We start from the raw sequence: 24,584 nt of genomic DNA, 5'->3' as shown, positions 1-24,584 counted from the left end.
GTAAATATGTAACCACTTTAAGTTTAAGTGAGGGAATATGTTGATAAAATGAATATGCTGTATGTCACAGTGCAGAAAAAGTGATTACATCCTGGCATTTACTCTTGCTCACAACATGTAATCTGCAATCAAAGCCTTTTCTATGGATTCTGTAAAGTCAGTCTGTCTGTGCAGGTTTTGAACAGATGAAATTTTCACTCTTTTCAGACATGGGAGTAACCATTAGAAACACTCTTTTGCTTGATGTGCATGGTCTTCACAATGGTCTTTTCAAGTATTTAATTGAAGATTACATTTTAAATAAGTTCAGTGACAACGTGAGAACAGTGACATACGGTATGTTTTGTGCAAGTGACAATCAAAAAAGAAAACACGGCTAAATGTGTAACACTTATGTTAGAACATTCACCATCAAGTGGCATCAGTCTAAGTACTTAAATCTCCATACATACAAATTAATACTTTTGCAGATAAATAATATCTTGTAATGCTTAATTCAAGCCTTCCAAATACTTGCAGAATACTTGTCAAGATTATAAAAACAAGTTCTCATCTGTCAGCAGTCATTTCCAAGAAGATAATGTTGCTTGCCTACTCTTGAGACACACAATTCAGTTATATAGATTGTCAGTGTTTTGGATATGAATGAAATGCATATTGTGTTATAATACTGAGTACAGGGTGTTTCATGTCATTTCAAGTCAATCAGTCATTCACTAATGAATGTAAATGTCCATGTAGGTAGTCAGCACCACTGAGCTTGTCTGAAGAGTGCGCCTCAAGTTTTCTATCTTCTGCCATGAACTCAGATTGGGGTCCATGGTCCCACTGTCTCACAGACACGGTCTCGCTTTCTTGTTGACCTGCTACCGTCTTTCTCCCTAACTTGTTTAGTGTTGTGTCCTTCCTTTTCCTCCCAGCTTGTCTGTCACCTCCATCTCCCTTTGAGTCTCTTCAGCTCCTGGCGGGCATCACGTTGGCCTCAAAGTGTCCCTGGTTGATGATGTTTCCGGCTGGGGTGTAGCGGGCCACAACAAACGTGGAGCCATCAGACGCCTGGGCCTTTCCTACGCCCATCTTGCGTGAGCTTTTCCACACCATCGCTGTGAAGTGACCTGTAGAGGGTTGCAGACGGAGGGGGAGGGAGAAGAGAGAGAAGAGAGAAAGGGGGGGGGGGGTACAGATGCAGACATTAGGCTGTGTGTGTGTGTGTGTGTGTGTGTGTACGGAATTGGTGAAGGCATAGGCGAAAGATAATAACAATGACAAGAAGGGTAGAAAAGAATTGAAGAAGGTTCTCTCTCTCTCTCTCTCCCACTCTCTCACTCTCTTCCTCTATGTGTGTGTGTGTGTCTGTGTGCAGCGTTCCTTCTAAACCTTGGTGGCGCTGGCTGCAGAGTACGTCGGCCAATCTAAATATTTAGAGCATGATGACAGCGCATCTCACAAGATGGGTGGGTGGTTCGGAGCAGAGCCCCCTCCTCCACCTCCCCAACCTCCAACCTCCAACCTCCAACCTCCATCCATTCCCCCTGCTACACCTCCCCAAAACCCTCCCCCAACCTCCATCCATTCCCCAGAGTTACACAGAGGTGATGATGACACAGACGGAAGGAGTTTTTCAGCGTGATGACAGCAAGCACAGGAATGTCCAATGGTATTGTGTCAGTGAATCATGCACCCACATACGCACATAGTCATGCAGTATAAGTCTTTGGAGCCTAGAAACCGACCATCCTTGTGTGCTTGTGTGTGTGTATGTGGTGTCTTGTGTGTGTGTATGTGGTGTCTTGTGTGTGTGTGTGTGTGTGGGGGGGGGGTGGATGATGACTGTAAATACTTACCAGTTCCAGAGTTAAAGCCGGGACGGTTAAAATTATACTGCTGCACTTCATTATACCAACGATCAGACACATCTTTTCCTAAAAAGCACAGAAACACACACACACACACACACACACACACACACACACACACACACACACACACACACACACACACACACACACACACACACACACACACACACACACACACACACACACACACACACACACACACACACACACACACACGTTACAAACTTTAGTAACCCTGAATACCACATTGGAAATTACTGTAAATAATAATCATAGTATAGCGTACACAAGTGATGATTGAGGAGTAACAAAAGATTGTGGACAGTAAAAGTGCACCAACTATAAATGGAAGCTATTGTAAGTGGACACAAATCAGTAATACAGGTTATATGCTCAGGTTACAACACTGAACTAACCACTGAATGAGCTGAACATTATGGAACTTGCATGCCTTTACAACATTACATGTCCCTGGACACTGCAGACATTCCTTTGGTGTTAAGTCATCAACTTCAGTCAACTCACAGCTTTAGTGAACACACACACACACACACACACACACACACACACACACACACACACACACACACACACACACACACACACACACACACACACACACACACACACACACACACACACACACACACACACACACACACACACACACACACACACACACACACACACACACACACACACACAAATGAGTCCCAGCTGGCATCTCACAGAAAAAAAAATAGTAGAGTGGAAAGGATTATGGGATAGGGGAACAAAAGAGAGGAAGAGAACAGAGGAGAAGTTTTCTGTCTCTGTATGTACTTGTCAGGCAGCTTAACAACTTTTGAGGACATGGACATGTTGTCTCAGTGGGTACAAAATATGCAAACTGAGATAGGTGCAACTATAGCATTATTTTAACAGTTGCGGGTCATTTTAGATGAGATGCTGAGTTATGCTGAGAATTTGGCAAAGGACCGATGGAAATACCTCTGAAAAAGTCATGCTTTTATCTGTGGTGTCCCCATTTTGTCCAAAATTTACTTTATTCCAGCCCTCTGAATACAACACAAGTATGTGTGTGTGTGTGTGTGTGTGTGTGTGTGTGTGTGTGTGTGTGTGTGTGTGTGTGTGTGTGTGTGTGTGTGTGTGTGTGTGTGTGTGTGTGTGTGTGTGTGTGAGTGAGTGAGTGAGTGTAACTGTTTTAAGAATGAGATTGATTAGGAGAAAGAACTGGGGGAAATAGAGTAATTATGCATGTGTAGGTAAGTTTGTGTAGACGTTGTGCATTAGGGTGAGGTGTGATTGAGAGTAGATATACCTGACTGGTCATAGGAAGCCCAGGCCAGGTTCTCGCCACAGCTCCCTTTGCTGGACTCAGCACTGTGCTTCAGGATCCTTGTACTGGCCAGACTCTCAGCATACCTACACACACACACACACACACACACACACACACACACATACACACACACAGACATAAACATGAGAGAGGGACAGAGGGAGAACTCACATTGTTGCATGCAGATTGTACAGAATACAATTATGACAAAAAATGCAAATCAATTGTTAGTACAGGAGACTACTAGACACTGTGGAAGAAAAGTCTTGACACATTGGAGTTGGTAGTGACAACATGGTCTCATACTGTACAACAGTATGCTCCCTTTTTCTTACAAATAAAAAATCATACATCTGTTTCAAATGTCACCCTGTTTCATCTGTGTCCATAAGCATTCAGATGTTCAAAAATAAATGGACAAAATGAATGAATGTAAAGACAGAGGGTTCTGTACTAAACACTGAGCAAAAAAAGCAGGGCTCAAAAGCATTCAATCAAGTGGAGAGAGAGAGTTAAGAGACGGCAGGAAAGTGTCACCTGCTGGCCTCTCGGCTGAGTTTGCTGCTGAGTTTGAAGGGAGGTGCCTGGTGTTTCCTTCTGTACTCATTGTGGGAGCGCAGCACCTCTTCAGCAAACACCTTAGAGGCTGAAAGAGAGATGGGGAGGGAGAGAGAGAGAGAGAGAGAGAAGAGAGAGAGAAGAGGAGATCCCATGAGTATAGGAGAGTGATATAGCACAAAACAGTAGAGTAGATCTGCCCGCTTCTGTTTGAACACATTTATAGGGTAATGCTATCCACTTGACTTTCAACATACAGTATTTGGTGTGAGACAATGTAGTATTGTAAGATGGCACAAGACACCTCAGGAAGAGAATTGTGATGGCCAAAGGTTTATACTTGTCGGCAGAATGGGGTATGGGCCGGGGTAAATATTTTGCGACGATTAATCTGACTTCATAAAAATTAGAAATTGCCCTTGAATAATTAGAGAGAGAGAGAGAGAGAGAGAGAGAGAGAGAGAGAGAGAGAGAGAGAGAGAGAGGAATGGCCTCTTCTGGAATGAGCAGGCGGATCCAGACCTCAGAGAAACCAAACAAAGATACCGGTACTGTAAGAGGCAAATAGAAATTAAGCGATTAATCCTGGTTACAAACACATCCTTGAGTTACATGGAGACAATTAGATCTAGAAACCTTTGAAACACAGGGTTGGCGTATCTCTTCAGAGTGGCCATCAATTATCCCATGTTACAGAAACATATGCATTAACTTAACTGTTCTACCACTGACAAGCTTGTATGTCTCGCATTGAGACCATCAGGTATCTCTTCATGGTCTAGGAAAGACCCAAGGCTGAGTGGGGCCTCCAACAGAGTAATGATAACTGAGGGCATGTGGCAGATGAAACAATAGCTGGGTTCAAAACACATACCACCATAGAGGCAAATCGATAACTAAGGGCCTTCTCTCTTTTTGCCAATGCGAGAGTCCTACTTCGCTTTAGAAATGCTAAGAGACTGGCCCTATTGTGCTGTTAGACTTAAAGCAAAAGTATTCGGTAAAAGTTCCACAGTCTCTAACAGATTGAGTTTAATCTATTTCCTTATCTAAACCACAACACCCACAAAGAACACAGCCCTGAGTGCTAATCTTCCATTCAGGTTGGCATCTGTGAACGGATGGAATCACACTGAGGTCATGCTAATGACTGCAGGGTATCATGGGCCTATACACACATATGCACGCGCGCACACACACACACACACACACACACACACACACACACACACACACACACACACACACACACACAATAATACGGGCTTAAACACTGAGTCACACTCACAAGCCTTAGGGCCTGACAAATGATTTATATGCCAGAGAGAGAGAGAGAGAAAGAGAGAGAAAAAATGAAAATGAAAAGTTGCAGGGAAAGAGACAAACTAAACTTAGAGCAACAGATATGGAGAAAACTGGGAAGAAAAAAAGAAATGCACAATTGAATGGCACACCAAACACTTACAAGGGAAAAAAAAATTAGCAAACGATCGAGAGAGAGAGAGAGAGAGAGAGAGAGAGAGAGAAAGAACGTGCTGCAGAATCAGAATAAGAATCAGAATCAGCTTTAATAGTTTGCGTAAACAAACAAGGATATTGACTCAGGTTAATCTTTGCTCTCAAAGTACAGCACTCAACAGACCAGAAGACCACATTGTTAAAGTGAAACAAGTTGGCAGCTGTTGGAGAACTTCAGCAACTTTGACAAAGTCACACCCAATGGAAAATGGGATCTGCACCAAACGGGCAACACTTCCTCGCCATAAAAACTCATCAAAACCTGTCAAAAGCTGGATATCACCCTTACCTGATTTGCCCATGGTTAACAGAGATGATCAGTCTCCCTTCTGATCGACTGTGGGCCACTCCTTGCAGACACACCCAGACAGTTAGACCATAAATTAGCTCCCTCTCTCCCTCCCTTCCTCTGTGTGTCTTGTTCAGGCAGTTTCCCTTTCTGCCTGGCAAAGATCTCTAATTTATCAGAGATCACTAACACAGTTGCTCAGTCCGCAGGACAACGATTTGCATTCTTCTCTCAGTCACTCTTTGAGAAAGTGCTTTTTAGCCTTCTCTCACTCTCCTATGTTTCTCTCTCTCTCTCTCTCTCTGAAATGAGGGGGCTGTCCCAGCTCAGTTATGACATCATCACTGTGAGCCATGTGGTTTTGGTGAATTGCTGGGCATTTCCTATCACTGCTGTCAGGGGGCACCGAGAAACACCCTGGAGCTGTGCCCTCAAGTTGCTTTTATTTATAGTGAGCTGGCTAATATATTTAAAATAAATCATATGAAGCTGTTTGAGTAGGAACCACGAGTCATGAGTCAGCTAGCACAAGCTATTTATTTATTTTATTATATATATTTTTTATTTTATTTATAAATAAATGTATTTATTTATTTATTACAAGAATGCTAGTTGCAATACAGGAATAATGCCTCTGACTTATGCCTTTGCTCTAGTATCAGTATTTCAATAATGATCATCGATCCAATTTCACAGCCTCATATAGTTTTGGGAATGTATGCAATTGTATGCAAAAGAATGAACACAAACACATCTATCAGCAATTCTACTTTATGAAAATGGCAATGTGTAGTGCAATATAACCTGGGCATAATGAGGTGAACTTAGACAATGAGATAATGTTGTCCATCTTATACAGCTTTGATTTGATTATATTTCTGTTGTCATGTATGAAACACAAGGCTAATCAGTCACAATAAACTCTTACTGCCTTTTTTGTTGATTGATGTTGAACAGATAAGGTAAAAGAAAAGACTGCTAACACCAAAACATGTTTCCTATCACAACTTTAATGTGCAGCCCTCTCAGTCAGAGGCATTTATTGAACATGTTCATGTTTCAGTCTCATACTTGTAGACAAGAAATGCATAATGTAGCTGAACTGTGGATACAGTTTTTCCAAGATTACAAATGTAAATAAATACATAGGATACCAGAGGGGTATTTCACAAAAGCAGAATTAAGACATCCAAGATAATCGATAAAGCCAGGTTTGACATAGCTTTCTCTAGTCATCCTTGCTAAACCCGTTTCACTAACGCCAATCCAGGATGAACAGGAGCGTCTATGTCAAGCCAGGTGTAAGATATTCGGGATGTGTGCGCGTTCTCGTTTCTCCCCCAAATAGCTCACGGTTGGAATAAAAAAGACGCAAAAAATAGCGTCTTGCACACAAAGTTAACAACCGCTTTTGATATAGACAACAACGAGGTAAAGTTTTACTTTTTTGGATGGGGAATCATGATTATTTCTGTTACATAGTGGGAGTAGGTGTGTCAGACCAACTGAATGCAAATTTACGTATGCACCCACGTGTGAGAGCTTCCTTGTCTCGGCACGCAACGTCATTAAGAAAGCGCTTGCCTCCGCAAAGATGCACAAAGTATGACTTTATTCTGTCTTTAAACCAAATTAGTTGAAAACACCTTCGAAATATGTCCCCTCCACTTCCAATCAACTACTACAGTAGGCTATTCATCAAACGTCAGTCAAAAAAAGATGCAAACAACGATTTTGTAATTAATTATAAGGCCACCATAATTTAAATGATATCTAAATGGTATTGGGCAGACATTCTGTTGTGTTTTGCGAGTAAATGCAAGTAGCAAATAGTATATAAATGGAATACAACCCTTTCAAAAATCGCATGCAGGTCTGATTTGAATGACAGCTAGCTGAACCAATCAGATAATGTAATTACCATTAGAATTAACTTATCTTGGCTGTTAGCCTGGTCGGGAGCAGGCTAGCTTCAGAGAATAAATTCCCATGGCAACTTATGTAGCATCTCTTTTGTGAAACCGAGTCAAGGGTAAGTTCATCCAGGATAACCAAAAAATCCCGGCTTAATCCCTTATCTAGGTTTTGTGAAACACCCCTCAGCCTCAGCTCTTGCATTAGTTGTCACTACATAGCCTTGCCTAGCACATACTCCAAAGTACTGCCTATACAATATAAAACAGATAACAAATATGCCATTCATTTACACTTCGAGACATAAAAAGTTAAATTAACTTAAAACTCCTTCATCAGGGATGTAATGGAGGCAAGTAAACACTACAGAACCCTGGAGGAGTCATTGCAAGATGTTTTTTACATTTAATACCATTGGTATTGTTATAGATGATAACCTCCACCATCACCAAAAAGGTTCTGAAGGCCTTTTTTAAAAATCTGATACCAGTCCACCTTACTGTGATCACAAAATGCATAGTTTACCCAACTCTTATTTTACCACTACACCTCTACCCTTCATTGATAGTCCCTCACAGTCCTTCCACAAACAATGTAAAATACAAGGCCTCTTTAGATTCAATCAGTCCCCGTAGAAGTCCTTCTGTTGAACACAAAACATATTTCACAGGATCAGCATCATTTATCTGAATTACTGGATAAAGATGAAAAAGTGTAAATGGTCTGTCTACGATTTGGTAATCCAGTGAATGTACGGTACCTGTAGCATCCCTTCACTGGTCTGAACCTGAAGCCCAGCAGAACTAGTCCGATAGCGATCAAGGCAGCTGCAGCTAGCAATGATCCAATCACTATACCAGCAATGGCTCCCCCACTCAAGCCTGACAACGCAAGACAAGACAAGAGACATAGGAGGATTACAGTGGAATACTCTGTGGTCAAAAATTCCAGGCACACTCAGGTGTGAGAAAACACTGCAGGTTTATTGACGACACCGGGAACAGGTCAGTAGCCACATCATAGCTCTGATAACACTGTTCGAAGATCTCTAGGGCAAGGCCCATCTTATACATGGTTAGTTACATTGTGGTAATACAAATCACATGGGTACAATGGTCTTTCCCAAAACTCCTCATACTGTACATGCAAAAATACAACAATACATGAACACTTCTTGGACATAGCATGTGATCCACACACCATACGCAAGTCATGTGGGAACTCCAAGTAAGTAAGATAATAGGTCAATACAATACATATACATCCCTCAACATTCTCTGTTCGTAGCATGTTCTCTGTCAGGGTCTTCCTAATATTACTGCCTCAGGCAGAATACCCTTAGCTCGTGACAAAAGGGGTCGCATGACCTTTATTAGAAAGTCATGACATGGAGAGAGCAAACGACAGGCAAAGAAAAGTTGATGCACAGTATTGAATGTATAGAAAAGCATACACATAATATATGAAAATGTAATGTTAAATCACCTCTATGTAATAAATGTTAATTAGTATTCACTTCTAAAACATAATATTTGTTAGTAATCCAAAATTTCTACTACAACTCCACTAAAACAAGTCAACCTTACCAAATATCCTTTACAGGTGAGCACTCGGTTTAAATAGAGGATCGTAATTTCAAATAGTCCAACTAGTTTTGTTTGTCTAATTTGATTCCACCCATCCAATTCAATTCAAGTTCAATTCAAGTTATTATAGTATCACTCTCATATATTCCTACCTGAACTTGACACTGTGATAAGAAATGTGTTTGACTCCATTTTTCTTCCGGTTTTGCTGTTGCTAGCGCAGCAGCTGTAGGCACCACTCTGACTGGTCTGAACGTTGTCCAGTCTGAGTTCTGGTCCCTCTCTGCCCAGCAGGGTTCCGTTCAGAGCCCACTGGACCTGGGCAGCAGGGTTGGACTCAGAGGAGCAGAACAGGGTGATGTCAGAGCCAGGGCGATAGGACGGGCCCTTTGGTGAAGCCACTATGACCGCCTCATCTGGTCCATCTGTAAGAAGAAAGGCTCTTGCTGTATCACACATTATGCTTACCGGTACTCATATTTCATTTCAACAATGTTCACCTCACGTGTTCATTTGCAAACTTTATATTAAGCAGAATAACACACAGTCTTTATGAGGTTTAGGGTTAGGGTTAAGGTTAGACTTACAGAGTACGTTGACAGCCAGTTGCCTAACGACCACCGGAGTCACATCATTGGAGGCCTCACATACGAAAGGCTTCATTCTACGGTATGCCTCCCTGATTCTGTAGTTCTCCGCTCTCCCATCGAGGCCTTGGTAGAAGGTTGACGAATTGCCTCCTTCGCCAGTGAATTTCATGGTGAAGAAGGAGCCAGAGACAATGCAGGTGACTTTCACGGTGCCGTGGAATTCAATCAGCTCTGTTGCATTGGCCACGATTGAGAGAGAGACAGGATCTGTCATAAAATCAAGATGCAAACAACAACATCAACAACAAAAAAATGTGAGATCACATTGTCTTTCTCTGTCTTTTTCTTTGGCAAGATTGTTGAGGTGGTTGGGATAACACGTAACTGTTCCTTTTGTGAAGTATGATTCACATCATTACTGGCTTTCATTTTTAGCAATGGCACAAGTGAGGGTGAGGTTGATAAAGATATACCCCATGGATGTGGTTCGGCCCGTAGCCATAAATAAACTTGCTACTGTCTCTGCAAGTTTGGCTGGAGTCTCAAATATAATTTTAGCTTTCATAATTCCTGCTCTGCTGTCAAAGACAGAGGTAGCCAGTGTGAAGTCAGTAATAGCAGGACTCTCTTAGGGGCTGAGCACCCCTAAAGGTCTGATGCTAGAATCGCCCCTGAGGACTCGGTCTCTGGGTGCCTCTCATTTAGCGTTTATACGTACTCCCTCGCTCCTCGGGCCTCGATCCTCACTGATCTACATAAAGAAAGATAGACGAAGGGATAGACTATCATTGTTGCCGCCCCATCATTCCTTAAGTAAATCAGTGAGGATTGAGGCCTGAGGAGCTAGGGAGGATGTATAAACGCTAAATGAGAGGCACCTTCTGTCTCGGCCTGTGACTGATGAACTGCCCTGCTGGACATTTGGGGTATTGTCTTGTGTTCTTGTGCCATGTGGTTTTGTTTACCCAACACTGGCTCTTCCCATATATTTCCTGTCTTTTGTGTGAGCACCTGCTGTTGTTCTTTGTATCTAATCTCTGCTTGTCCATTCCTTGCTGGTTTGTCTCATTCGCCGATTTGCACTCCGATTTTTATTCTCCTTTAAAAAGTGTATCTTATGCCTGACTTTTATTCTTGTTATTTGTATTTTATTATGTATTGTAAAGCACTTCGTGATATTATCTGTGAAAAGCACTATACAAATACGATACTTACTTACTTACTGTGCTGTCTTTAGTCTAACTATAAGTGTCCTGGAAAGAGTTTATTTCATGTTTGACTGTGTTAAACCTGCCGTTTGAATATGTACTGTTGAATATCCACTGCCCTTGTTCTTATGATGCCGTTCTTCTGCCTTCTCTTTTGGAACCTTCTTGGAGTATGGGGATCTTTTTGTTTTTCTGTCGCCTGATTTATTTATTATAAACAAAGCTGGTCTGCGATTGGGTCTTTCCGTTGTTAAAAACCCTCACACGAGGCACTACCAAACATAATTTGTCATATTTACAGCAGCTGTAATTTGTGTCCATCAGGTGTGGTGTGTATATAAAAAGGAATCAAGACAGAACAACTTAGAGTATTACTCTTAATGTTAGTTACAAACAGTATCACAGAACAAAATGTAAAGAGGCTGAGTCTAACTGACCATGCACTCTTAATCACTCACTCAGGACTGTCAGGTTCGTTCTCCCACTAAGCTCTGCGCCTCCTGCAAGCCTGATGGTGATTGTGTACTCCCCAGAGTCTTGCAGAGTTAGATTGTGCAGCTCCAGGGAGCCAGTCCGCGTGTCTAGCTGGACACGGCCAGAGTAGTTAGACCCAAAGGTGTCACTGCCCCCCAGGTGGGTGATAACGGGGCTCCCTTGAAACCTCCAGGCGATCTCTGTAAAACCAGGGACTGGCGGGTTGACTGTGTTGAATTTCATGGTGTCCCCCACAGCTCTCTTGGTGGAGCCAACAGGTAATAAGGACCGCTGTTGACCGGAACCCAGCCCTGTGAAAGAAAATTAATTTAGGAATGGCATAATATTTAAATTACACTCAGATACAGGACAGATACAAATATGAATATACTGTGTGTGTGTATATATATATATATATATATATATGTGTGTGTGTGTATATATATATATATATATATATATATAGTATATGTATATATATATACACACACATATGTGTGTGTGTGTATATATATACAGTACAGGCCAAAAGTTTGGACACACCTTCTCATTCAATGAGTTTCCTTTATTTTCATGACTATTGACATTGTAGACTCACACTGAAGGCATCAAACTATGAACTAACACATGTGGAAATATGTACTTAACAAAAAAGTGTAAAACAACTGAAAATATGCCTTATATTCTAGTTTCTTCAAAGTAGCCACCTTTGCTCTGATTACTGCTTTGCACACACTCTGCATTCTCTCGATGAGCTTCAAGAGGTAGTCACCTGAAATGGTTTTCACTTCACATGTGTGCCCTGTCAGGTTTAATAAGTGTGATTTATTGCCTTATAAATGGGGTTGGGAATCAGTTGTGTTGTGCAGAAATCAGGGGTGATACACAGCTGATAGTCCTACTGAATAGACTGTTAGAATTTGTATTATGGCAAGAAAAAAAGCAGCTAAGTAAAGAAAAACGAGTGGCCATCATTACTTTAAGAAATGAAGGCCAGTCAGTCCAAAAAATTGGGAAAACTTTGAAAGTGTCCCCAAGTGCAGTCGCAAAAACCATCAAGCGCTACAAAGAAACTGTCCGTCCCAGGAAAGGAAGACCAAGAGTCACCTCTGCTGCGGAGGATACTTTTATGTTAAATATATAATTCCACATGTGTTAATTCATAGTTTTGATGCCTTCGGTATGAATCTGCAACTTTCATAGTCATAGTCATGAAAATAAAGAAAACTCTTTGAATAAGAAGGTGTGTCCAAACTTTTGGCAACTTTCCCAAATTTTTGGAAATACGCTCATTTTCCACCTCCCCTCGAGCAAAACAAACAAAAGACTGTATACTATATATACAGTCTATGGCTTGTCCAATTGAAATGCGAATGAAATTTCATGTCATATCATAGCCTACACTTTGTCTTTCATGCATCTCTCATACAATAAGCTCATGCTAGGTGACAAACAACCGTTTCCATGACTTTTGTTGGAGAAAAGAAAACTTTAAACATGCCTGTCAAAGACAGAAAGCCAGGCCTACAGTCAAAACATAGTTTCTATTTAAAAAAAGACCTTAATATCTTTACCTGTCAGCAGGGCAATAGCCAGAGTAGCATGAAGAATCAAGGCCATCTTCCCTCTCTGATAGCGCTGAGATCTCTGCAAATGCCTGTTCACATTCAGGAATTTATAGGCCTACTAGATCATTGCACAATAGGCCTAATGGACAGGGCCTGTTTCCTGTCTTACTGAACAAATGTGTTTTACAGGTTAATACTCTACCGGAGGCGTATCACAACAATTGTCAAGACAAGTCCAAGCAAGACCATGCAAGGCAAGTTTATTAATACCACATTTCAGATGCTGTGTAGAAGGTTTTAAGACCTGGGAGGATTATCAAAAAACATTTGGAATGTGAATGTTAGGGTAACACTTTATATTAAGAAACACCATTAATTAGATGCTTACTAACATGTATATAGCATACTAGCCATTTGTTAGTCATTATAAGTTACTAATTAAAGCTTAAGTTTGGCAGAAATTTTTTAAAAAAACGTGTTTTTCTGAATGAAAATACATCAGCCACGGAAGAAGCATTTTCCGTTGATCACGCAGTAGCCTACCGAGCTAGCACGATCAAGAGCTCCAGCCCAAAATAGCAAACAGTGGGTTAGTACAAATTCGCATTTTTAAGCCACTAACATTGCTCAAAACAGCGCCAAACCTCGTCAGCAACTTGCTCTAGGTGTCTACACATTAAACGAAGCACCAATCAGTCTGTAAACGTTGGAATAGTTTGTACAGTTAGAATTAGTTCGAGACCGCAACCCTATCTGAAGCAGAAACGTCACGCGAGATCTCACACTGGAGCGTTGTATGATATACTGCGTTCATGCTGCTCGGAACCTCGGAGGACCCGCCTTTAAAAAGTCCCGACCTCCGAAAAAAGTGTGTTCATGAGATCAGTTCGGAAAATAAATACAGGAAACGCATAAACGTTATTACAACTGCTTAGTATGGTTGAGCAAGAAGGAAAATGTCTTGGGCGAGTGTTTCTACCTGTGTTGTTAATTTAGTGACAAATTACCTAGCCTATTCGTAATGACAGTGAAATTCACCTCATTTGTTGTTGCAAGGGAGGCCGTCGTGGTTGGAGAATGTGATAGTGACGTCAAGTCGGACACCTCGGGGCACAAAACTTCCGCACGAGTCTCCGAGCAAAAAATCCAACCCGACCTAGCGTTCATGTCATTTTTCCGCTATCGGAGGTCAGAAATTTCCGAAGGTCCGAGGTGCATGAACGCAGTAATAATCACGGACTTTCCTTCATGAGGAGCAGGAAGGGGTGGGCCTAATTAAGTCTTCATAACAGTCTTATTTTATTCGGGTTCGTGAACCAAGTTGTTGGTGCTTCGTTTTATGTGTAGACACCTACACTGTGTCTCAAACCGCGCACTTCTGCACTTAAAATACTTAATTTGAGTGCGTGAGGGCGTTTACACTGAAATTTCGAACGATACGAAGGGCACTGCAAGTCCCCGGATGGTGCACTCATAACGGTCAAAAAGTTGAGTGTGGAACGCTGGACACTTCTCGCCCTCAACGGACGCCATGTTGGCTAAATAACGGAAGGGGAGGGAGTATTTTCAAACTCGTAGAAATCGCGGTAGAGAAATCTGAAGCAGCAGCGGTGGAAAACACACTTTACAGAGGTACAAGCAAGTTACAACATAAACTGTTCATGTTTTGACACAGTACGACCATGTCACGGTGGAATTGAGGACACCAATAAAAACATATTTAAACGTTACGATCGTCATTTCCGTGAAGTGCACGGAGGTTAGCGTTTGATATGAGACGACACTATTCTGTTAAAATGTGCACACTATGCCAGTAAGCACACAGGGCACATAGGGTGCTGTACGAAAGTGTACTCACGGAAGTAGTCGGTTTGAGACAGACTGCTAGAGCAAGTTGCTGACGAGGTTTGGCGCTGTTTTGAGCAATGTTAGCTTTCCCTTGTTTCTGCCTGGCAAAGATAATTTATCAGAGATCACTAACACAGTTTCTCAGTCCGCAGGGCAACGATTTCCCTTCTTCTCTCAGTCACTCTTGGAGAAAGTGCTTTTTAGCCTTCTCTCACTCTCTATGTTTCCCTCCCTCTCTCTCTCTCTCTCTCTCTCTCTCTCTGAGGGGGCTGTCCCAGCTCAGCTATGACATCATCACTGTGAGCCATGTGGTTTTGGTGAATTGCTGGGCATGTCATATCACTGCTGTCAGGGGGCACCGAGAAACACCCTGGAGCTGTGCCCTCAAGTTGCAAGAGTCATGACAAGGCTAGCACAAGCTATTTATTTATTTTGTTATATATATATTTTTTATTTTATTTATTTATTTATTTATCTATTACAAGAATGCTAGTTGCAATGCAGGAATAAGGCCTCTGACTTCATGTATACATGAAATGCAAAGCAAATCAGGCACAATAAAGCCTTACTGCCTTTTTTGATGATGTTGAGTGAAAAAAAGACTTGTTGAGAGTTGAGAGAAAGACGGCTAACACCAAAACATGATTCCTACAGTATCACAACTTTAATGTGCAGCCCTCTCAGTCAGAGGCACTTGAACCTTTTCATGTTTCATTTTCATACTTGTAGACAAGAAATGCATAACTGAAATGTGGATACAGTATTTCCAAGATTACAAATGTACAAATGTACAAATAGTTAAAAATGTAAATAAATACATCTATACCAGCCTCAGCTCTTGCATTAGCTGTCACTACATAGCCTTGGCTAGCACATACTCCAAAGTACTGCCTATACAATATAAAACAGATAACAAATATGCCATTAATTTACACATCGAGACATAAAAACTTAAATTAACTTAAAACTCCTTCATCAGTGATGTAATGGAGACAAGTAAACACTACAGAACCCTGGAGGAGTCATTGCAAGATTTTTTTACATTTAATACCATTGGTATTGTTATAGACGATAACCTCCACCATCATCAAAAAGGTTCTGAAAGTCTTTTTTAAAAATCTGATACCAGTCCACCTGACTGTGATCACAAAATGCATAGTTTACCCAACTCTTATTTTACCACTACACCTCTACCCTTCATTGATAATCCCTCACAGTCCTTCCACAAACAATGTAAAATACAAGGCCTCTTTAGATTCAATCAGTCCCCGTAGGAGTCCTTCTGTTGAACACAAAACACATTTCACAGGATCAGCATCAATTATCTGAATTACTGGATAAAGATGAAAAAGTGTAAATGGTCTGTCTACGATTTGGTAATCCAGTGAATGTACTGTACCTGTAGCATCCCTTCACTGGTCTGAATCTGAAGCCCAGCAGAACTAGTCCGATAGCGATCAAGGCAGCTGCAGCTAGCAATGATCCAATCACTATACCAGCAATGGCTCCTCCACTCAAGCCTGACAACGCAAGACAAGACAAGAGACATAGGAAGATTACAGTGGAATACTTCACTAAACAAGTCAACTTTACCAAATATCCTTTACAGGTGAGCACTCGGTTCAAATAGAGGATCGTAATTTCAAATAGTCTTTTTCAACTAGTTTTGTTTGTCTAATTTGATTCCACCCATCCAATTAAATTCAAGTTTAATTCAAGTTGTTATAGTATCACTCTCATATATTCCTACCTGAACCTGACACTGTGATAAGAAATGTGTTTGACTCCATTTTTCTTCCGGTTTTGCTGTTGCTAGTCCAGCAGCTGTAGGCACCACTCTGACTGGCCTGAACGTTGTCCAGTCTGAGTTCTGGTCCCTCTCTGCCCAGCAGGGTTCCGTTCAGAGCCCACTGAACCTGGGCAGCAGGGTTGGACTCAGAGGAGCAGGAAAGGGTGACGTCAGAGCCAGGGCGATAGGACGGGCCCTTTGGTGAAGCCACTATGACCGCCTCATCTGGTCCATCTGTAAGAAGAAAGGCTCTTGCTGTATCACACATTATGCTTACCGGTACTCATATTTCATTTCAACAATGTTCACCTCACGTGTTCATTTGCAAACTTTATATTAAGCAGAATAACAGACAGTCTAAGGGTTAGGGTTAGGGTTAAGGTTAGACTTACAGAGTACGTTGACAGCCAGTTGCCTAACGACCACCGGAGTCACATCATTGGAGGCCTCACATACAAAAGGCTTCATTCTACGGTATGCCTTCTCGTATCTGGAGAGCTCCGCTCTCCCATCGAGGCCTTGGTAGAAGGTTGACAAATTGTCTCCTTCGCCAGGGAATTTCACGGTGAAGAAGGAGCCAGAGGCAATGCAGGTGACTTTCACGGTGCCGTGGAATTCAATCAGCTCTGTCGCATTGGCCACGATTGAGAGAGAGACAGGATCTGTCATAAAATCAAGATGCAAACAACAACAACAACAACAAAAAGTGAGTTCACATCGTCTTTCTCTGTTTTTTCTTTGGCAAGATTGTTGAGGTGGTTGGGATAACACGTAAGTGTTCCTTTTGTGAAGAATGATTCACATTATTACTGGCTTTCATTTTTAGCAATGGCACAAGTGAGGGTGAGGTTGATAAAGATATACCCATGGATGTGGTTCGGCCCGTAGCCATAAATAAACTGGCTACTGTTTTCTCATTCGCCGATTTGTACTCCAATTTTATTCTCCTTTAAAAAGTGTATCTTATGCCTGACTTTTATTCTTGTTATTTGTATTTTATTATGTATTGTAAAGCACTTTGTGATATTATCTGTGAAAAGCACTATACAAATACAATACTTACTTACTTACTCTGTGCTGTCTTTAGTCTAACTATAAGTGTCCTGGAAAGAGTTTATTTCATGTTTGACTGTGTTAAACCTGCCGTTTGAATATGTACTGTTGAATATCCACTGCCCTTGTTCTTATGATGCCGTTCTTCTGCCTTCTCTTTTGGAACCCTCTTGGAGTATGGGGATCTTTTTGTTTTTCTGTCGCCTGATTTATTTATTATAAACAAAGCTGGTCTGCGATTGGGTCTTTCCGTTGTTAAAAACCCTCACACGCGGCACTACCAAACATAATTTGTCATATTTACAGCAGCTGTAATTTGTGTCCATCAGGTGTGGTGTGTATATAAAAAGGAATCAAGACAGAACAACTTACAGTATTACTCTTAATGTTAGTTACAGACAGTATCACAGAACAAAATGTAAAGAGGCTGAGTCTAACTGACCATGCACTCTTAATCACTCACTCAGGACTGTCAGGTTCGTTCTCCCACTAAGCTCTGCGCCTCCTGCAAGCCTGATGGTGATTGTGTACTCCCCAGAGTCTTGCAGAGTTAGATTGTGCAGCTCCAGGGAGCCAGTCCGCGTGTCTAGCTGGACACGGCCAGAGTAGTTAGACCCAAAGGTGTCACTGCCCCCCAGGTGGGTGATAACGGGGCTCCCTTGAAACCTCCAGGCGATCTCTGTAAAACCAGGGACTGGCGGGTTGACTGTGTTGAATTTCATGGTGTCCCCCACAGCTCTCTTGGTGGAGCCAACAGGTAATAAGGACCGCTGTTGACCTGAACCCAGCCCTGTGAAAGAAAATTAATTTAGGAATGGCATAATATTTAAATTACACTTACATGTAGATACAGGACAGATACAAATATGAATATACTGTGTGTATATATATATATATCTATATCTATATCTCTCTCTCTCTATATATATATATATATATATATATATACTAAGAAGCAACCTTAGCTGATAAAATACTGTACATCAGCAGCTTCCAGTAATTGTTAAGCACATAGCTGGGTAATGATACCATTGCTTGGGAGTGTGCATATTTTTCTGCATGGTTGCATTTAAAGGAATTGCACAGGTTAGCCTGTTACTATCTGAACGTCTGTATTTTACAGCTTGTATGTAATGTGAATCATTTAAACTTCACAACGAGTTTGGCGAATTAATATTCAAGTGTGATACGGCCAACACATTGGAACTACTTCAATGCCCACCTTATAGAACGCAGAACAATGGGGAATTCAACCAAGCAGTGGAATAAGGGGCAATAGTGTGCACCCCAAAGAGGGCTCTGTGAACTGGGTAATGAGGATCTTAGCACATGCCAGTATAGTGATATGACTTTAAAAATGCAAAAAGTATATATTAAAAAAAACAGCACACATTTGTACAATCAGTACAATGTACTGTGTACATTTACATATGTACAAAGTGCATTTGTACATAAGTTGCATGGATGTACTAAACCATTGCTGTTTGTTCAAGATGGGGAGAACCCGCTTTAATTATGTGCACAAGCGATAAGATTAGAGTTTGAACAAGCAGTTTTGAGGATTCCCAACTTGAGGTCATAGGTTATTGTCACGTTCAAAGTGCCACTCTAAACTATAGGTTTTGTTGTATAAGCTGCCGTGTATTAAGCATTAAACAACGTTTTTGCCAGCATAGCATAGTTGCAATGCCAGAATCATCGTCCATCAGTGGCTGTGAACACGTGCAAACATGTCTGATACCCAGACATTCCCATGATGAATAAAACACAAAACAGAGGGTAAAGGTATATTTGGCTAACATATGGCTTCCAATCCGCTTGTCCAATGACAATGACATGTCATATCATACAGTCTTTCATGCATCTCTCATACAATAAGCTCATGCTAGGTGACAAACAACCGTTTCCATGACTTTTGTTGGATAAAAAAAAAAAAAATTAAACATGCCTGTCAAAGACAGAAAGCCATACAGTCAAAACATAGTTTCTATTTTAAAAAAAGACCTTAATATCTTTACCTGTCAGCAGGGCAATAGCCAGAGTAGCATGAAGAATCAAGGCCATCTTCCCTCTCTGATAGCGCTGAGATCTCTGCAATTTTAAACTGCCTGTTCACATTCGGGAATTTATACTAAATCATTGCACAATAATGGAAAGGTGCAGGCCTGTTTCCTGTCTTACTGAACAAATGTGTTTTACAGGTTACACAATACTCTTCCGGAGGCGTATCACAACAATTGTCAAGACAAGTCCAAGTAAGACCATGCAATTTATTTATTTATATTTATTTATATAGTTTATTTATACCACATTTCAGATGCTGTGTAGAAGGTTTTAAGACCTGGGAGGATTATGTCAAAAAAACATTTGGAATGTGAATGTTAGATAGAGTGAGCATATTTTGTACTGCTCTGTGGTACATCTACTCTGATCACTTTGTCTATAATTATCTTGGGTAACACTTTATATTAAGACACACATATTCACCATTAATTAGCTGCTTACTAACATGTACTGTATGTATATTAGTAGCATACTAGCCATTTGTTAGTCATTATTAGTTACTAATTAAAACCTATTAGCACTTGTGGTTTAGTGTCTAGTTCAGTTTGAATAGACCATCTTTGATAAGTATTATTAGGGGTGAATAACTGTTCTTGTGGTACTACCATCTTTCAAGCCCTATACTGAGCCATGTATATTTAAGTCATGATTCATAGGCAACAACCTATTTAGTAACTATGAATAAGGGGTAATTAGGAGCTTACATAGGGGAAATTCTTAATTAAGAGTCTAGTAGAATAAGGTCTTGCAGAATAAGGTATTAATTAGTGACTTATAATGACTAACAAATGGTCAGTATGCTACTAATACACATGTTAGTAAGCCGCTAATTAATGGTGAATATACATGAGAGTCTCAATATAAAGTGTTACCTTATCTTGTGATGCTAACCATCTGTCAGGGCAGACACGTGTTGCAATGTCCTGCACACAATCTTTCAAGTGATAGTCAGACCTGAATTAATAAGTAACCAATGTTATTAACATGTACTTCACAGTCATGTACATGTATCTCCTTATTTTGTTTATGGAGTGTAGTAAAAGGCAAGTGTGATAAGTCAAAATGGGTCATTGGTTCAGAGCAAAACCAGAAGAGTATACTGCCCCACCTTTGGTTGTCCACTTTCCAAAAAGAACACAAAAGACTCCTCTATAATAGTCTCTCTTCATTGGTTTGTTGAATCATCCAGATTTAAAATGAAATCCATCACTCTTGCCCTATAACCACTGGATCAGCACTATCCTAATAGAACACTATGATCACTCTCACTCTGTGTCACTACCTAATATGAGCGCATACGCACTTTTACACTGATGATTTTGGTGACATGAAGTGCTCCTGGATGGTCCGCTCACTCATAACAGTCAAAAAGACACTTTTCATCCTCAGTGAATTGTTCAGTAATTGTTCAGTTAAAATAGGCCTACATGTTTATTTTACTGCATGAATCAGAGTGTGCATATGTTTCTGCATGGTTGCATTTTACAGGAGCGGCACAATTGTCATGAGTCAAGTCATGATGTCATACGAGGAACAACACAGACAAAATCTCAAATTGCAACATAATCTCTGTTACTGATATCATAGATATGTAGTAGCCTTCATTTAAACTAATCATTCCACAATAATGAAGGGCTATTTCCTGTCAATACTGAACAATGTTGTTGAACAAGTTTACACCGGACATATAAGATGTGATGAAATCACATGATGCAAGACAAAACATGACACGTTTGTTTAGTTATCCCAAGGCAAGTGCTGTGTACTGGGCTTCAGATCGCAGAACACAGAAATGTTATTCAGTCTACATTTATGGCTTACAATTCCAGCACAACTAGTGTTTTCTACACAATTGTAGTAACTGCTTTTGGCCACCGCATGGCAGTGTTGTATTACTGCACTGTAGGTCAATCCTGCAGAAACCATTGGTGAAAAATAATCAAGCAAAAATGACTGATAGTCAAAAAACCTTTTGTATTGTTAATTAAAGCAGATATTACAACCTTACTGTAGAAAACTGTAGAAAACTGTAGGCACAGTTTCATCAACATTTGTTTCCCATGATAGGGCCAACAAACCTAGACATCACATGCTCACCAATAACAACAACGGCAATACAATTATACTGCATAATGTTGATAACCTTTATTGGAGGCAGTTGATGCACTGCTATGCAAGCAATAGATGTGCCATGCTTCCCTCTGCAGACCTCATTGAGGTCGTCAGGCCTGGCTCAATAAGTAACCTATGCTATATTATACAGCTATGTATTTGGGAGTGTCAATGTCATGGGGAAACTGCTAAGTGAATGCTGTTAAACTGGGTTACTGGATGAGAGAAACCCTGCAATGAGAGCAAAACCTGGAATGCATCTTTTTGGCACCTATTAATTTGGGTGAAATGGAAATGGTTGTTCCTTTGTTTAAGAGGAACTGACTCTTCAGATTGTCTGAAAACATGATGACACATTTCCTCACAGAACAGCAAGACCAAAACCTCAGAAAGTTCCATTTACATCAACAAATTACTACAATTTAACTTAAATAACTGGATGTAAATTTGTCTTTTTTGCATTTATAAATTTGCATTTTTGTGGGCATATTATTATTATTATTATTGTGGTCGTTGTCATCTTGTGAAAAGAAAGTCTATGCGGGTTACCTCCTTTTGTGTCCATTAACAGTAGCTTCTGCTGCTTTAGGTAGCCTAATCGAACTTCTAGAATAGGCCTTTATTGTCATTGCCACAGGTACAGGTATTGTCATTGTCACAGGTACAATGCTTTCCCATCAGTGCATCATTCAGGAGTCTATATGTCAAAAAAATGTATGTAGACACATAAAATAGCATTAGCAGCATACCTAAACACACACAGTCATTACTCTGGGTTGTCTAGGAACCGTCTCTAGAGTGTCACAGAAGTGTAATGATGTTTTAAGCATTGTCAGTGGCATAAAGTAGCGATTTACTTTCTCATAGCAAGCGTGTGCCCAAGGCAATCCCTATATGCTATTTTATTGTAAATGCATACTGTCATAACCTTGGCTCTCTGACAGAGAGAATGATATATGACCATGTGGGACCAGTGCTTTGGCGTACTGACCTACTGAACCCTTTTAACCACTGCCTTTGTGAGGTGAGATCACAGTGAGCATGCTGGCTATGGTATGCCTGCCCACAAGTGTGTCATTTGTTCTCAATTCGTTCGTTCAAGCTAAATGTTGCATCCAGTGCACAAGAGGCCGAGTTTGTTGGTCTCGTTCTCTCCTTCAGAGAACTAGTTAGCTGAAGAGATAAAGCAAGAGAACAGTGTGCTCATCACATCCATATTACAACGTGGCCAATGCAACGCCAGCCCAACTAGGTCAAACATGGCACAGCATCAGAAGACCACAGGTTCAGGCTGAGCTGTCATTAAGTGACAGGACAGTGACAGGACAGGAAAGGCAGTTAAAAGATCCGAGATTCAAAAGCCAAAGTGAAAGCTTTGGGCTGATAGAACGGATTAGGGTGCAATACCACTTTAGTGTCACCCTTGGTGAATCGTAAACATGTTGTGTGTCTCATGTAGCAGCACATACAATATTGGAAATCTTTACATTATAGTGTACAACACTACTGTTTATATGTTCTTGGCAATATGTATCAATATGCCACTCCAGACACACTCCTCCTTATATTAATTACACTAACTAAAATGGAGTGTCCCAGTCCCTTTCACATCAGGAGAGATGGAATTGAAACATTTCAAAGTAAAATCCATTTTACTGTAATGAATAATTGTGCTGTTTTTTCTGTATGTGTGACTGTGTGAGGAATATTCAAATTAAGGGCATGAGCTGGCTGACAGAGGGGTGTCACAAAGGTGACCATTTGCGCTTGAAACAGATAGAGGCAGCCATAAACATTTGTTTGAGATTTGCATTCATGACTTGTTTATTTTGTTCAGTTCCTTCATCACATCTCTCTCATCATGACCAAACAATATATTTCTTGTCATTTGCATTTATGGTGTCTTTGTGGGGGGTAATTTCACTTTATGTCTCTCTCTGTTTTTTTTTCTTTGATAAGTTCCTCAATGTCTTTATGTACACAACACGGGTGTTAGATATACACTGAATGTAAAAATCTTCCTTTGGGATCTGGGGTAGCATGCAGTAGCCAGAAATGTGTGGGTTCAATTCCCAGCTTCCATCATCCACCATTTACTGATATATTACTGATACACTGAAGCTGATATATTGACATAATATACAGAGTCAAATCACTTAAAAAACAATATTCATGAAGTATTTTAAATGTTAAGATATATTGGTTTTCTGTTTTATTTTTCAATTCAACTGGGTCATTCATATACACAACACTTTTTTTTTGCCCCAATTTATCATGAGCTGAACTCAAACATCTGAGACTTTCTCTATACACACAAGGCATATTTCTCTCAAATATTGTTCACAAATCTGTCTAAATCTGTTAGTGATCACTTCTCCTTTACCGATATATTCCATCCACCTCACAGGTGAGGCATATCAAGATGCTGATTACACAGCATGATTATTGCACAGCTATGTCTGGCTGAGGCTGGTCACTGTAAAAGACCACTCTGAAATGTGCAGTTCCATCTCACAGCACAATGCCACAGTTGCACATTTCGAGGCGTGCAATTGGCATGCTGCTTGCAGGAATGTCCACCAGAGCTGTTGCCCATGACTTTAATGATCATTTCTCTACCATAAGCCCTCTCCAAAGGAGTTTAAGAGAATATGGCAGTTCATCCACAACCGCAGACCACGTGTAACCACACCAGCCCAGGACCACACCTTCACATTCCCACAGCATCTTCACCTCTATGATCGTCTGAGATATTTTGAGATGCAACAATCAGTTTGCATAACCAAAGAATTTCTGCACAAACTGTCAGAAA

At 40.7% G+C, this 24,584-nt stretch overlaps 3 protein-coding genes across 10 annotated transcripts; all 3 read right to left on the bottom strand.

Moving 5' to 3' along the window:
- Window positions 1-264: 264 nt before the first annotated feature.
- glipr2l (GLI pathogenesis-related 2, like) lies at window positions 265-5,845 on the bottom strand. Its single transcript, XM_062537760.1, has 5 exons — window positions 5,567-5,845; window positions 3,739-3,847; window positions 3,181-3,284; window positions 1,845-1,922; window positions 265-1,115 (listed from the first exon to the last, which is right to left on the bottom strand). Exons 1-5 carry the CDS (start codon window positions 5,577-5,579, stop codon window positions 955-957), a joined length of 465 nt encoding a protein of 154 aa, XP_062393744.1. The 5' UTR covers window positions 5,580-5,845; the 3' UTR covers window positions 265-954.
- Window positions 5,846-6,556: 711 nt separating this feature from the next.
- LOC134082970 (carcinoembryonic antigen-related cell adhesion molecule 5-like) lies at window positions 6,557-14,989 on the bottom strand. 7 transcript variants are annotated; one of them, XM_062539043.1, is made up of 7 exons: window positions 14,888-14,989; window positions 12,913-12,995; window positions 11,323-11,649; window positions 9,654-9,923; window positions 9,219-9,491; window positions 8,241-8,361; window positions 6,557-8,123 (listed from the first exon to the last, which is right to left on the bottom strand). In XM_062539043.1, exons 2-7 carry the CDS (start codon window positions 12,956-12,958, stop codon window positions 8,099-8,101), a joined length of 1,062 nt encoding a protein of 353 aa, XP_062395027.1. In that variant the 5' UTR covers window positions 12,959-12,995; window positions 14,888-14,989; the 3' UTR covers window positions 6,557-8,098. The 7 variants fall into 7 exon arrangements, with proteins under 7 accessions (XP_062395027.1, XP_062395022.1, XP_062395025.1 ...); XM_062539038.1 differs by lacking the exon at window positions 14,888-14,989 and adding an exon at window positions 13,551-14,736 and having other exon boundaries at window positions 6,557-8,120; window positions 12,913-12,985; XM_062539041.1 differs by lacking the exon at window positions 14,888-14,989 and adding an exon at window positions 13,450-14,733 and having other exon boundaries at window positions 12,913-13,210.
- A 407-nt stretch (window positions 14,990-15,396) lies between these two features.
- LOC134082972 (carcinoembryonic antigen-related cell adhesion molecule 5-like) lies at window positions 15,397-19,745 on the bottom strand. Of its 2 annotated transcripts, XM_062539045.1 has the most exons (7): window positions 19,615-19,745; window positions 18,060-18,386; window positions 16,936-17,205; window positions 16,505-16,777; window positions 16,154-16,274; window positions 15,974-16,036; window positions 15,397-15,925 (listed from the first exon to the last, which is right to left on the bottom strand). In XM_062539045.1, the coding sequence occupies exons 1-6, from the start codon at window positions 19,658-19,660 to the stop codon at window positions 16,012-16,014; spliced, it is 1,062 nt and encodes a 353-aa protein (XP_062395029.1). In that variant the 5' UTR covers window positions 19,661-19,745; the 3' UTR covers window positions 15,397-15,925; window positions 15,974-16,011. The 2 variants fall into 2 exon arrangements, with proteins under 2 accessions (XP_062395029.1, XP_062395028.1); XM_062539044.1 differs by having other exon boundaries at window positions 15,397-16,036.
- Window positions 19,746-24,584: the final 4,839 nt, after the last annotated feature.

The sequence above is a fragment of the Sardina pilchardus genome, chromosome 6, assembly GCF_963854185.1.
Source record: "Sardina pilchardus chromosome 6, fSarPil1.1, whole genome shotgun sequence".
NCBI classification, from domain to species: Eukaryota; Metazoa; Chordata; class Actinopteri; order Clupeiformes; family Clupeidae; genus Sardina; species Sardina pilchardus.
Note: the sequence above shows the minus strand (reverse complement) of the source record. Positions and strands in the feature narration are given on the sequence as shown.

Coding starts and splice junctions, on each gene's coding strand:
- glipr2l (XM_062537760.1), bottom strand. Junction 1,923..3,180: donor GGCTTCCTATGACCAGTCAG/GTATATCTACTC, acceptor TGTGCTTTTTAG/GAAAAGATGTGTCTGATCGT. Junction 1,116..1,844: donor CGGCTTTAACTCTGGAACTG/GTAAGTATTTAC, acceptor AACCCTCTACAG/GTCACTTCACAGCGATGGTG.
- LOC134082970 (XM_062539037.1), bottom strand. CDS start 13,583: ATGTGTAGACACCTAGAGCAAGTTGCTGACGAG. Junction 9,492..9,653: donor ACTGGCTGTCAACGTACTCT/GTAAGTCTAACC, acceptor TTCTTCTTACAG/ATGGACCAGATGAGGCGGTC. Junction 8,124..8,240: donor CCAGTGAAGGGATGCTACAG/GTACCGTACATT, acceptor TGTGTTCAACAG/AAGGACTTCTACGGGGACTG.
- LOC134082972 (XM_062539044.1), bottom strand. CDS start 19,660: ATGGCCTTGATTCTTCATGCTACTCTGGCTATTGCCCTGCTGACAG. Junction 18,387..19,614: donor GGCTATTGCCCTGCTGACAG/GTAAAGATATTA, acceptor TTTCTTTCACAG/GGCTGGGTTCAGGTCAACAG. Junction 16,037..16,153: donor CCAGTGAAGGGATGCTACAG/GTACAGTACATT, acceptor TGTGTTCAACAG/AAGGACTCCTACGGGGACTG.